General features: G+C 32.6%; 1 protein-coding gene across 2 annotated transcripts; it reads right to left on the bottom strand.

Annotated features, from left to right (window-relative positions):
- Positions 1–6,576: 6,576 nt before the first annotated feature.
- LOC107412143 (patatin-like protein 2) lies at positions 6,577–10,227 on the bottom strand. Of its 2 annotated transcripts, none has more exons than XM_048468629.2 (8): positions 10,071–10,227; positions 9,808–9,908; positions 9,457–9,686; positions 8,311–8,560; positions 8,023–8,169; positions 7,421–7,729; positions 7,036–7,214; positions 6,577–6,918 (listed from the first exon to the last, which is right to left on the bottom strand). In XM_048468629.2, the coding sequence occupies exons 1-8, from the start codon at positions 10,096–10,098 to the stop codon at positions 6,753–6,755; spliced, it is 1,410 nt and encodes a 469-aa protein (XP_048324586.2). In that variant the 5' UTR covers positions 10,099–10,227; the 3' UTR covers positions 6,577–6,752. The 2 variants fall into 2 exon arrangements, with proteins under 2 accessions (XP_048324586.2, XP_048324585.2); XM_048468628.2 differs by having other exon boundaries at positions 9,808–9,932; positions 10,071–10,182.
- Positions 10,228–15,908: the final 5,681 nt, after the last annotated feature.

Raw genomic sequence — 15,908 nt, 5'->3', positions numbered from 1 at the left:
TTGATTCACAAGTATCATAGTAAATCTCTACTACCTAATCTGAATATGTTGTTGTGTCTTATCGATATGTAATATGCTTAAATGAAATGATATTCTGTATCTAAGGATTGCATATGATAAGGTAAATTTCTATTACCTAGATTGAGCTTATAGCATGTAATGTATTCAGTTGAAATGATATCTAGTTTTTGAAGCTTTACTAAGAAAATTTATGTTACCTATTATGGTGTGTTTTTGTATCCTGTGGACATGTGATATGCTTTGATGAAATGGTATTTCATTTTACAAGATTTTATAGTAAGTGACTCGGTTGTTAATATTTGATTATTATGTAGTCCAAGTGAAAGAATATTAGATATTTTGTATGGATTAACCATTGTCATGTGATTCACTTACAGGATTTACTTGTGTTCGTAAGGTGGCTGGCTTATTTAATGATTTATGTAGTAGCTGTCAGGACCCATCTAAAATTCCTCATCGGAACCTTAGACAAGCCCTGATCCCAGGAAAACCCTATCGGACCTTCCAATGGAAAATCCGGCAGAACCTCCCTTGGACTTACCACAAATTTCCTACACTAAAAACACACTTCTATATACATCTCCTTATTCCTCCCGCATTACAACAATTTAATTCCACAAGTTTACAGCATTCCAAAATAATAATAGGGAATTAATGCAGTATTTAATAAAATGTGTCTAATACAATATACAGAGTACTATACAAGTAAATATGAAATTAATACAATGTCAGATAAAGAAGCAATACAAGATGAAGAGGAAAAAAAGGAAGAAATGCTTTTTGGACTTTCGGCAATGAACTGAGACGTCGGGCTCGTCCCAGACGATCAACGTCTCCCAATCCTTGTACCCAGGGGAACGAAATTTAGAAATATGAGATGCTAATCATCTCAGTGAGTGACCCTATCTACTGTACAATTATAATAGTAATGATAATTATAGCACATTTGATTAATTAAGAATAAATAAGTAAATAAATAATAATTAATTGAAAATAATATTTTCTCTAAAAACCCTCACCATTCACACCGTTGGAAAGGTTCCCCTTTTAAAACATTTTTGCAAAACCCAATCTTTTATGCCCCTAAAATCAAGGAATACTTAATTTAATAAATAATTAAATAATCCAAATACGAATAAAATGTAATGAAATATAATAAAATAAATTTAGAATACTTGCATGAAAGAAATATAACATAAAGAAAAAAATTCAATATACAATTCATAACATTTGATTTAATAGACTAAATAAACAGTGAAAAAAATATAATCTAAATAATTATAACAATCATGTAAGATAAGTGGTAAAAATATTATAAAATTCATTTTGAAATATTCAACCAATCTATATAATAAAAATAATATGGCAAGATGCATTTTAAAACCATTAATTTAAAATAAGTGACATAAAATATAAATAAATACATTTTAGAAAATACTAATTGGAAATAGGTGATAAAACAAATTAAATACATTTAATTTAAATACGGCTTTAAAACTTTAGGATTTGAAATTTATTTCAGAAAAATAATGCTTGACGCACCACACTATATACCAGTGATGCCCTATGATATCCAGCGTCCCGAGAACCATCTGGCGGGAGGTTAAAGGGAAAAACTTGCATACGGTCGCTTCGGCATCCCGACAGCGCCACTGCTTAAACCGTCATCCCGGCTATGGAGGGGGGCGGCTTATGGCCAATATCAAACTTGCCCGCCCTCGGTCTGATGGCAACTCACGAGAGACATTATAACTTGCACGCTCATCCACATATACAGTACAGAACACCAATACTGTATAAGTGCGTCTAAAAACAATTATTAAATTTATTATTCAAATATCAAATTTTCCAAAATTCACCGTGGGAATTATACCACTTTTCAAATTCACATCCCACATTTTTCCTTTAATATCACCAACATGAATACTTCGTTAATATATATAATTTTTCTCATATCACAAAATCCATCGATACAATTATACAATTTTCAAATCCATCAACTTTCATTTCTATCAACTCAAATATACAATTTTCCAGTGACATAAATAGTTTTGAAACATAATGCTTTAAAACAATATTTTTCTCCAATCCTCAAAATCCATTAAATCAACATATCCTTAAAACCACATAAATTTCATATATAATTTAATTCCACAAATCCTCAATACCATAAAATAATTTCCACAATGCATAAATTTATATAAATGCATTTTTTATTAATAAAAATAAATTCACAAATAAATTCCATAATAAATCAAATAATATTACTTTTCCAATTCCTATAAATATCAAATTGTCATAAAATCTAGATTTCCATAATTTATCAAAAATCATATATTTCAATTTATTCAAATATGGGCATCAAAATTTAATTCACAATTTATCTAACAATTAACATAAAATAAAAACATTCAAATATTAAAATATCACAATATAATTAATTTAACTCCCAAAATTAATTTTGAAGGTGGGTCACTCACCTCGAGCACGCAATTAACCCAAGATCCTCTATGGGATCAATTTCACGACGCACACGTGCTCTTAGAACAACAATATTACACAACTCAAATAAATTAATAATTTATTCGGGTAAATAATTTCCGGTACCCGGGGGATTTAACACAAACGTTGTCCAAAATTTACGAGTAATATACCGAAATGAAGCTTATGGAACGAGGATCGCATTACCGGCCTCCATTGACCCCAATTCCGCCGATGGTGGTCGGAATTTGCCCGGGAAGTACCGGCCGAACTTCACCTCCTCATAACTCGCGAACCACTTCGAATTTAAACAATTGGAGACCATATTTGAACTCAGAGGACCCATAATAGGGGGAAAGGGATGGAAGATCGGACTGGGTTGGCCGGAAACTGCGAGAATCGCCGAAAAACTCAACCCACCGCCACCGACTTTACCGGCTCGATCTGGGCACTTCCGGCGGCGTTTGGCCGGGAAATTTGGAGGGTGGCGTCACCGGGGAATGGGCTCCTTCGCTAGCCAGCGCGTGTGGCTGTCTGGTGGCCGGGACTTTCAAATGACATGTCCAAATCGGACGTACCGCTAGTCTATGAACTCGTATCGATGAGCACTTCACCACCATGTATGAGTCAAAGCTCAACTTTGCATGAACAAAAAATTAACTCCGGCACCCCTTGGACAGTTTGGACCTCAATTTGTTTTGCTTATAACTTTCAAACCGTAGCTCCGTTTTCGATGTGCTACTAGTCTATAAACTCGTGACAACGTGTACTTTTTAACGGTACCTCTGTCAATGTAAAATTCCATCAGGAGCAAAAAGTTAACATTTGACCCCTTCTCGATCAACGACGGTCAAACCCGGTCAACCTTGGTCAAATTTTAGAAATTCTGATGTACTTCGTGTCAGGACCCATCCAAAATTCCTCATCGGAACCCTAGACAAGCCCTGATCCCAGGGAAAGCCTACCGGACCCTCCAATGGAAAATCCGGTAGAACCTCTCCTAAGGGATGGATTTACCACAAATTCCTGCACTGAAAACACACTTCTATAGCATCCCCTTATTCCTCCCACAATACTACAAGTTGATTCCACAAATTTCAGCACTCCAAAAATAAATACAGTAATCCAATGCATAATAAATACATAAGTGTCCCATACAGTATACAGAGCTTCATGAAGTACTGCTAAGTATAGAATACAACAAGAGTGAAAGAAGTATTACAACTGCAATAAAAGAAGAACAGGGTACTTCACGAACTAAGACAGCGATGAAGATCAAGTCCGCTCCGGATGAACACCGACAAACCTGGTACCTAGAGGAACGGAATTTAAAAATATGAGATGCTAATCATCTCAGTGAGTGACCCTATCTACTATACAGTTATAATATCACGGTAATAACGTAGATAAATAATAATTACTTGGAAATAATAATTTCTCTCAAAACCCTTACAATTCTCTCAGTTGGAAAAGTTTCCTTTTTAAAACCTTTTCACAAAACCCTTTATTCGTATTCCCCGAAAACCAAGACATCAAATAAATACCAGAAACAGTAATAATTATATTTTTAATTCCAATACAGTTTCAAAATATTTATTTTAAAATTCCAATTTTGAAATCACTTGATGCATCCACTATATACCAGTGGCACCAACAGTACCTAGCGTCCTAAGGTACCGCCAGACAGGAGGTTATAGAAAGAAACCGGCATACGGTCGCGTGGCGTCCCATCGCGCCGCTGCTAACTGGAGGGGCGGCCTACCCTCATCCAATGGCAACTATAGGACAACCTCATAAAATCACCTGCGCGCTACTCACACTAACCATGTCATGTAAGTAATAGTTGATTACCAACATTAATGATAAATAGTTGATAGTGACTTATTAGGAAATAAATATATTAGATTGAATAAATAGATCTTATCCATATAAATTCGCAATGCCACACGTGGAAAGATATTTAACATGTTAGCAAATGTAGATGAGGAGACGATCCTTTCCCATAGAAGTTGATTGTACACATAGAGAATTTTTTTTTTTTTTTCTGAAACCCAAAAAATACAATTTATAGTATATATAGTCTTTATAGGTTTGATATAGTGAGAACCTTGAGATTTACCCAAAAAATAATAAATAATAAGAACCTATGAGGGATTTATGAAAAGAGACATTGCTATATCAGCTGGCACATAGGAAAAGTTTTTTAATAACAGTTAAAAGTTAAATAAACTACAAATAATAATTAATATTGGATCCCATATATATTTTAAAGATTGCTCTTTCCCATTAAGATTTTATTCTAAAAAAATCACAAATGATTTAAATGATGTGTAATTGTTTGGGTGATGTGGCTTGACACATAGGAGTGCTGCTCTCCATAAGTCTCTCACAAAGTCCTTCCTATATCAAATCTCATATACATTATGTATCAAAAAAGTGAAAAATAAAAACGACAATATTTTAGAATATTGTAGGTGAGAACTTTTTCCTACAATGTATCAGTTTTGGTTCAAAATTTATCAGATGAGTATAAGACGATTTTTAAATCTTGAAATATACGTTTTCAAACCTTCGAAGGACAAAAATAGTTTTGCTATACAAAACAACATTATATGAAGATTTGTAAAATCATAGATATTCCATCAAAATTTATTGAATTCTGTTATAAAAGTTCCACAAATTCAACTCTCTAGATAAAAGTCTTATGTGAATTCTATAGAAATAAAATAATCTCTTTCTCAAAATCGTGTGTAATTTATTTCAAATATTGTAGTTAGTGTTAGTTAAAGTTTATTAGACATCTCAAATGATTATAAATTTGAAAAATTAAAAACAGAAAACCAATACAATTAGAAATTATGTTCAATTTTATGTTTTGTTGTTAAATAAAAAATAATAATAATAATGTTTTTATTTATTTTTCCCCTTTGAGTTTGTAGTTATTTGACTTGTCTAATAAATCTAACACCAAGTAATATATTTAAAGGAAGCAAACTACATATAATCAAATAAAAAATTAAAAAGCCATCACGTTAGCACCAAGGATTCGAAAAGGTGCCGTGATATTCACAAATATTTAAACTATATGCATATGAGGAATTCTTCTACAAAGGTTATTTTGTATAACTTAACGATTCTAATTTCAGCCATTATGTTACTAAGTTGGTTTGATGAGATAGGCTTAAAATAGTAGGAACCTGGGTTTAAAATAAGCTTTTAAATTTTATAACTTCTCAAAATAAAACATAAATATTATCAATACTTTAAGTGATTTTCACTTGAGTATTCTTTAATAATGTTATTGGTGTTGCTTAATTTCTTCTACCTAAGATGATTTTGATCTGTTAATATTTTTCTGTGAAATTTTAATAATTTGTACTTATGATTCAATCATGTTTTACGTTTTGTGTTTATTTTTTATTTTTTATTTTTTAATTCAATTTGACAAAAGTAGGGAAGAACGTCACATGTTTGAACTATTCGGTACAAAATAAATTTTTTTAATTATAAGACCCTGCATGATTATAGTTAATGTGTTAAAACGATGATCTTGATTCTATAACAACTTGGACTCTCAACTTCTGTCATATAGAAAGTACTCGACAATCCATTACTTATAAATTATAATTCTACTATAAAAATAATAAATAAAACAGGGGAGGTGAAACATAGTCGTGCAACTAGTAACGCTGTGAAGTTCCAAAATTTTGGCATCTCATGATAAAAAAAATAATAATAATAAAAAAAATTAAACGACTATTTTCTTGAATAATGATTTGAGTTCAAATCCCTCCATCCTCATTAAAAAAAAAAAAAAAAAAAACTTTGCATCCCTGCAAGTCAAGAATGGCTATCTATTCTGGTGTGAGAAACAGAGCAAGTCATATTTTACTTGTAACGCAAGCAACTAATGTCTATTTTAGATGCTTAGAATTATAATGAAATGATCAAATAACTAAAACCAATAATTTTAAATAGAAACACTTAAAGTTTTGTCTTTCCTTTTTTTTTTTTTTTTTTTTTTTTCATTTACATCTTTCCCATTATAATTACTTTGGAGATAGCTCCAAAAAATTATTATATAAAGTTATCAAATACCATATTTTATTTCAATATATAGTTTTACATGAAACAAGACTTAACATTGAACAGCTTCCACATAACTGACATGAACTTCCAACAACTTGGCTCACAGACATTGAGCACATGCATGGCATATCTAACCAGCACTTATTTATAATTAAAATCACTTAGCATATAGGCATACGGTGACCGAGGCTGTCACATCCTCTAGAAACAACTAAAGGTCTGCTCATCTCCTCACAACCAGCTAAAGTTCTCTTCATATCCTCAGAAACAGCTAAAGATCTGCTCATCTCCTTCTTATTCTTTTCAGCATACAGTTTTCTAGCAAACCTGCCAAAGGAGAAGGAAAAAACCGAAAAAAAAAAAAGAAGAAAACAACTTATTATTATTTATTAGATATGTAAGTAAGATGGAGAAACCTGTTTGATATGTTGCAGCACTACTTACGCGCGAAGTTCTTCTTCATTTGTGGTCTTGCCATCGACTGGTTCGTATAAACCAGTTTCACTGTTTAATGTTGTAGCGGGTTTCTTCAGGAGGGATTTACCAATATTCTTAAGATTCTTAAGATGTTCTCTACTTGAGTTACATGTTGTGGTCGCCATTTCATATGCCAGGTCATCTTCCTGCTTATTATTTTCGATTTTAACTAGTCGGCAAACACACACACACACACACATATATATATATATATATCTTTCGATATTTAAATAATTGTAATACAAATTAAATGCAGCTTCAGTTTTAATTTATAAGGGTGTTTAATCCCCGCAGAATTATGGTACAAGAACAGTAAATTAATTATAAAACGAATTTATATAATTAATATAACCTGAATCCGAAGGTAGTCGTCACGCTTGATGCCGAGGAGTTGGCAGAAAGAATCCATGTAGATGTCAACCATACTATCCGATGCACTCGTGAAAATGTCGATTAAAGGGGTGCTGTTGTAAGTACCCGGAGGCCCAAAGAACAAAGTAAAAAGTCCCCAAGGAAACTTTCCAACCTCTAATCCGTGCTTCCTCTTGAATGTTCCGGTTCCGAGGGAAAGGATTAGGAATTTTGTGTCACTAAGATCCTTGAAATTCAAGTTCCTATCTTTGAAAACCTCCTTCATCACCTCATTAACTGCAAACAAAGTCTAACATTTTTGCACCAGCATCATGAGTATTAGCTATGTATATATGTATATATATATGTGTGTGTGTGTGTGTGTGTGTGTGTGTGTGTATGTGTGTGTGTGTATTATACATAAACAATAATTTTCTCATCCATTAATCCCGCAAAAAATTTTATTTGAAATAACATGTATTTTTCCTTTTAAGGATACGCATTGTCCCAGACAAAAATTTATCAGAATTCCTCTTATCCAAGAAAAATCATATACATATATATTTTCTCTAATAAGTGTACAAAATTAAAAGGTTTACATACAGGATTATTGGCTGCAACAGCACCATCAACGAAGTTGAAAGGCTGCTTTTCGTGCTTAAAATGATGTGGAGGTAAAAAATAAGGAGCCGCTGACGTGCTAATGCACACGTCTGACAGCAACGGATCATCTGGTGGATTACATTTTGCCTAAAACAATTTCTCATTGCAATTAAAGATCAGAAAGAATAGATTAATATATATTAGTTATTAACAAAAATTAATTAAAAAGTAATTAGAATGAAAAACATGGATTGATGATAATGATGATGAGTATGCATTATATTGTACCTTTTGGGAGGAGAAATTGACTGGTCGGAAACGCATGATATCAAAGGATGTAATAAACACATTGGTGAGTGAGTCTTTTAGCTTTCTTTGTCCCAACTTTTCTTTGATTATTTTACGAAGTCCGACACCATCGTGGACGGGTAAAACAAAATAAGATATAATATTCCATATCGGCCAATGTGAGTACAACGACTTGACACCATTCCATGCTTTCGTTAACAAATTTTCATTGCTACTTTCAACTATGGAACTGCATCCAAAGGTTTATACACTACGGTCAATTCTTCTTTATTCCTGTTGTATTTATTTATTTATTTTTCCCCATTAATCTTACTCACACATACTATTAGTAAGTATAGATTAATATAATATGCATGCATATGATATATATGGTTCTCTTTTATAATTTCTATCGTGTTATATATATATATATATATATATAACATGACAGAAATTATAGGAAGAATCATATATATATATATATATATGATATATATGGTTCTTTCCTATAATCTTTGTCATGTTACATATATCGATATATATATATATATATACACACACATGCATAAGCTGCATTCATTTATATGTATTATTTAAGACAAATTTCATATAAACCCTTTGAGTTATGTATAGATCCACACTTTTAAAAAATTATTATTAACCTTTTTTTAGTTTTTCTATATAAATATATATATATATATATATATATCAAAATGGATCTATTTGTCAATTTTTATCAATTTTTAATTATTAATTATGACAGTTAAAGACCAAAATGAAGTTAAATATATATATATATATATATTATAATTGAATAATATTGTAAAAATATAATTTTAGTCTTTAATTTTAGTTTTTAAGTATTAAAATTAATTAATAAAAACTGATAAAAATGATAAATTAATCTATTTTGATAATTTAAAAAAAAATTTAACTAAATGATGATTTTTAAAAAATGAGGGATCTAAATAATATAATAATAAAACTAAAAAGGTGTAAATAAAATTTTTCAGTATTATTTATAATTTATACACATCCAAATCCTCCCTAGGTAAAATCTCCTTTTCCCCAGTTGTAATATGTTTAATATTGATAATATATATATATATATATATATATATATGTATATATGTATACAGTACGTACATTGCTGATCTTCTAACAGCCTCAAACATTGTTTTTTGGGGAAAGATAGTTTTAGACTCCTCTAGATAGAAGTCGGTAATCTCTTCTGCAGTAAACAAAGGCAGATTTTCTTCGTTATGAGTAGTACTCTTTGCTGCGGTAAGCATGGCTGTTGTCAGGCCTCCAGTGCTTGTCCCAGCAATGTAGTCGAAGTAATCTTTAATCCTAGCATTTGGATTGTTATCCAAAATCTTTTTTTTTTTTTTTTTTTTCACATGAGAATTTTTGTCAAATATTTGTATAGATACATATGCATGAACAAAACAAATTAAACAACTCAATGCTACTGGATGATCATAAACAGATATATACCTGCAGCTCCTTTTCGAGAAATTCGAGAATTACTGAGGGGATAATGCCTCTCACTCCCCCACCATCGATGCTCAGAATAGTGATAGCATTCTTATTATCATCTGGAAAGTCATAAACCAAAAGATCTACATATATATATGCATATATATAAATATATATAATTACTTTAACGTGCTATTGTAGAATTAGAATCTAATTAAAAAAATAATAATAATATTATATATATATATATATATATATACATATATATGGTACCAACTCACCATTAGTTGCCATTTTCTTAGGTGCCATTTTCTAACTTTAGAAAAGGAAACAATAATGGGTTTATTAATTTGGGGAATTGCAGAGATAGTGGCTGATTTTGGGAATGATATGTGTTCCTGTTAACCTCCACCTTTTTATACACATATAGGATGAGGCACTTTCGTAATTTGCCACCTTTTTGGACAGCTCTATATTTGTATGGGGATATGCGTTGCTTGAGTAGGTCTTTTATAGGGAATTTCTAATTCAAGTAAAGAATGCTCCCTAATTCAAGTAAAGAATGCTTACATGACAAGATAGGAGTATTAGGGAGCTACGGGAATTTATATTTATGGACATATTATTATTATTATTATTATTATCATCATATATTTACAATAATTTTCCTTGACCTTTATATCTCGAATCCATGAAGGTATAGCTATGAATGACATACAAATTGAATCAACTTCGTTTGATTTATTATAGTATTAATTTATTAATGTAAAATATATTTACAATATTAATTTAAAAAATGTAAAATGCCTATAGTATATAAACAATATGATAAATATTTAATTTTATACAATATATTTAATAAAAACAATTGGAATGTATTAATATTAATTTAATTATAAAAAAATATTAAATTAAATATTAAATTTATTTATTTTTATTTTAAAATGAACTTAGATAAGTTAAGTTCAAGCTTTTATAAATAAGCCGAGATAATTTTGAACAAGTAATTTCAAAATCTGACCAGTTTGAATTGAGCTTGATCACTTCAAACATTATATGAACCGAGTTTAGAATCGTACTACTTAACTCAGCTAGACTAGTTTACACTTCTAATAATTAATATTTAAATTTAAATCCAAAAGTTTAGATGAGATACAATAATCTATTAATATTTATCATAAAATTATCACTCATCTTTAATACTTATCATATAATTATCTTTCACTTTTTAAAGTTTGGGAATCCTACATAGAGAATTTTTGTCCGTTACTTAACCGATGAAATATGTGTCACGTTTTAGCAAAAATGAGAATATATTTAATTAAAGTCATAAAGCGTACGTGTTTAGTGTTGAATAAGAAATATGTCTATGGGACCCCGTTCGTGTGCATTATCATGTGAAATTAAAGCAGTGCGAATGTCAGATGTTGTACAGCTTGTTGTATATATGTATGGCCATATACACATAGACTAACAAAGTAATGAGTAATGGTTGTGGGTCTTCTGTCTTGCGTATATGTATAAAAATAAAGTTTAGTGTAAGTGGTTGGTATATGGGTGGAATTAATCTGAGTGAGCTAAGCTGACCGTCATTGTCGGTCTATCGAGAGACGCCTCATTAATCATCAAAGAGATCAAACCAGTAAGGAATCGGACGTGCCTAGATCTGGCAAAAGTTCATAGGATCCTTAATACGAAATGATCCGTACAAAAATATTAGTGCTCAGGATTAGTTTACATATAATGGGTCGGGTTCATAACATGTAACAGATTTGGGTTTTGATATTTTCACCCGTTAGATAAACAGATCGGATTTTGATTAATAAAATTCAACATGAACACTGCACATGACAAAAACATATTTTAGGACGACCCATTGCCAAATCTACCTGTATTAAGTCCTATCTCAATCATATGGAGCCCATTCCAAAATAACTTTATCAGTCGTAAGAATTAACATTCTACTTAAGCAAAGAAGTATTATGTATGTATGTAGAATTAACATTCTACTTAAGCAAAGAAGTATTATGTATGTATGTATTAATATGTGTAGAAGTGTTTATGGCTTTATTATCAACAGATAATACACGCAAGCAAAGAGGTTTGTCAGTTTCTCAAAGAGTCGGTTCTACTTTCTATTCTGTATATTAGTGATGTGAGTTATGAAAACATTGCATTTTTGCACTTTTTAAAGTTATTCTTTTATCCATTAATTAAGCATCTGCTTTTCCTTTTTCTGTTCCATATGGCAAGTAACTATAATTCGTCGACAAAATGGCAAAATTCTTCTGAAATGGCAAGATCTCTCTATTTATGTACATAAAGAATAAAATTGGATCTTACACATGCATCCACAACAATTACTTCGTAAAAAAATTGACTAATAAGATTTGAAGCAGTTCCTAAAAATCTAAGCTGGAAGGAAGTGGGTTTAACTATGTATGTATTGTTAGTGCTAACATAAATCAAAACAATTAATTATACTGGTTAGTAAACAACAATATAGTAGCATTATTAAACCCAGGTTCTAGACACAATCATAATATTGTATTAGATTAGATTACTAACCTTTAGACATTATCATTAATTCATTATATTCTATGAATTTACCTACAAAACAGAAAAAAAAAAAAAAAAATACTAGAACAGTGCTTAATAGATATACTCTTCTTAAACCTTACTCTCTTAGATCTTCATGAAGTAGATACTCTAAATGCCTCAAACCCTAACCTCATGTCAACACTGCATGTAACGTATGATAATACATTAACTTATTCTACAATTTATATATACATAAAATAATTAATAAATAATAATAGTAATAGTAATGATAATAATAAAATTAGAATTAAGCCAATTGGATTTTTAGAGATAATAGATATTTCAATCCAATGGGCCAATTAAAGTATTATAAAAGTATATAACCAAGAGACCTACTGTAACACCCCGTCCCGAAGTGTAACACCCCGTCCCGAACCATGTCGGAATTTTTGCACGTTGATCGAGGTTGACCGTTGACCAAAGGGGTCAAAAGTTGACTTTTTGACCCGGTTTGAATTCTAGGTTGACTGAGGTACCGTTACGAAGTACACGTTGGCACAAGTTCGTAGACTAGTAGCACGTTGAAAACGAAGCTACAGTTTGAAAGTTATGAGCAAAACAAGTTGAAGTCCAAACTGTCCAAGGGGTGTTGGAGTTGACTTTTTATTTATGGGAAAATGAGCTTTGACTCATGCATGGTTGTGAAGTGCTCGTCGATATGAGTTCACAGACTAGCAGCACGCTTAAAACGGACATCCGGTTAAAAAGTTATGGACGTATGAAGTTTGCCGGATACCGTAATATTTTAATGTTTTTGAGTCAATGAACAGTGAAATACCATGTGTCGTTACCTGATTGGTCCATGTGGATGAACAGTGTCACACAGTGGCTTTTATTTGACAAAAATCTTAGGGAAGAGAGAGAAAGAGAGAGAGGAGAGAGAGAGAGAGAGAGAAACCGACCGGCCGCCGGATTCCGACCAATTTTTCGGCCGATTCTCGTTACATGCGCTGGCCAGACGGAAGCCTCTCCTCATTTCCGGCCAAACCCAAAATTTCACGGCCGTTGGCCGCCGGACGCGCCCAGATCGAGGCGGCGAAGCTCGGCGGCGATTTTTCCCTCCACCGTCGACCACCGCCGTTTGACCCCTTTCCGGCCACATGCGCCAGCCACCCCTCACCACCTCCTCAAGTATGGTCTACCCACCAAATTTCACGGCCACCGGACCTCCGACGCGCCGGGATCGGAGCTTTTTCCGGCGAGGGGCTGAAATTCTTCAAACCCTGATTTCTCCGCCGTCCGGCCTCCGTTTGCCTCACCGCCGATCCTGTTGGATTCCTCTCCCCTCGGTCTACAAATCTACAAAAAATCTCAGCCAACGGCCATCGCACGCACCGCCGCCGGCGACGGTTGCTAGTGACCGCGGCGGCTCGCCGGAAGTTACTGTTCTGGCGAGTACCCAGTTGCACCGCCGATCCCTCCCGACTGTGTTCGACCTCCTGAACCCGAATCTGGCATCCTTTTCCACCAATTCGCGACGGTTTGGGAGAATTGCGGAGTCAAAACCCGAAAGCTTTCCAGCGAGATTCCAACCACCTCGAGTCCAATCACCGGAAAGTAAGACCAGATTTGTAATCCTCGTCGCTCAAGCTTCGATTCGGTATATTATTCGACTATTTTGGATAACGTTTGTGTTTGACCCCCCCGGGTACTGGGTATTATTTACCCGATTAAAATATTAATTTATTTGACTGTGTGTGAATTGTGTTCTAGGAGCACGGGTGAGTCGTGGAATTGATCCCATAGTAGATCGTGGTTTAATTGCGTGCTCCAGGTGAGCGACCCACCTTCAAATTAATTTTGGGAATTAAATTGGTGAATATTATGTGTGATTTGAATATTTGGAATTTAAATTCTATGTGCCAAATATTTAATTGATTTATTGTGGAATTATTGGTGAATTTATTTTGATTAAAGAAAATATGCATTATATAAATTTATGCCATGTGAAAATTAATTTATGGTCTTGAGAATTTTGAAATTCTTGTGGTTTTAACATTAAATTGGGCATGATTTGATTTTCAAATATTTCAAGGAAAATATTTGTTTATGTTGGTGACTTCAATTTTTGTAAGCATGCCCATGGAATATTATGTGATTTAATTATTATACTTCAAGAATTATTTATGCTATTGGGAAAATGTGAATATTTAAATTGGTGGATTTGAAAATCATGGAATTTATGATATTGATTATAAAGAAATTGTGGAGAATTTCCGGGTTCAATTGGATGGAATAAACCCATTATGTTTATGGGAAATTTGAGATTTTGATATATAAATTAAATATGTGGATTTTATGATTTTTAGATGCATCGTGCACGTACTGGTGTTCTGTTTATATGTGATATGGTTAGTGTGCACACGGATGTGATTAGCGCGCATGTAACGAGAATCGGCCGGAAAATTGGTCGGAATCCGGCGGCCGGTCGGTTTCTCTCTCTCTCTCTCTCTCTCCTCTCTCTCTTTCTCTCTCTTCCCTAAGATTTTTGTCAAATAAAAGCCACTGTGTGACACTGTTCATCCACATGGACCAATCAGGTAACGACACATGGTATTTCACTGTTCATTGACTCAAAAACATTAAAATATTACGGTATCCGGCAAACTTCATACGTCCATAACTTTTTAACCGGATGTCCGTTTTAAGCGTGCTGCTAGTCTGTGAACTCATATCGACGAGCACTTCACAACCATGCATGAGTCAAAGCTCATTTTCCCATAAATAAAAAGTCAACTCCAACACCCCTTGGACAGTTTGGACTTCAACTTGTTTTGCTCATAACTTTCAAACTGTAGCTTCGTTTTCAACGTGCTACTAGTCTACGAACTTGTGCCAACGTGTACTTCGTAACGGTACCTCAGTCAACCTAGAATTCAAACCGGGTCAAAAAGTCAACTTTTGACCCCTTTGGTCAACGGTCAACCTCGATCAACGTGCAAAAATTCCGACATGGTTCGGGACGGGGTGTTACACTTCGGGACGGGGTGTTACAGTAGGTCTCTTGGTTATATACTTTTATAATACTTTAATTGGCCCATTGGATTGAAATATCTATTATCTCTAAAAATCCAATTGGCTTAATTCTAATTTTATTATTATCATTACTATTACTATTATTATTTATTAATTATTTTATGTATATATAAATTGTAGAATAAGTTAATGTATTATCATACGTTACATGCAGTGTTGACATGAGGTTAGGGTTTGAGGCATTTAGAGTATCTACTTCATGAAGATCTAAGAGAGTAAGGTTTAAGAAGAGTATATCTATTAAGCACTGTTCTAGTATTTTTTTTTTTTTTTTTCTGTTTTGTAGGTAAATTCATAGAATATAATGAATTAATGATAATGTCTAAAGGTTAGTAATCTAATCTAATACAATATTATGATTGTGTCTAGAACCTGGGTTTAATAATGCTACTATATTGTTGTTTACTAACCAGTATAATTAATTGTTTTGATTTATGTTAGCACTAACAATACATACATAGTTAAACCCACTTCCTTCCAGC

Source organism: Ziziphus jujuba, chromosome 10, assembly GCF_031755915.1.
Source record: "Ziziphus jujuba cultivar Dongzao chromosome 10, ASM3175591v1".
Lineage (NCBI taxonomy): Eukaryota > Viridiplantae > Streptophyta > Magnoliopsida > Rosales > Rhamnaceae > Ziziphus > Ziziphus jujuba.
Note: the sequence above shows the minus strand (reverse complement) of the source record. Positions and strands in the feature narration are given on the sequence as shown.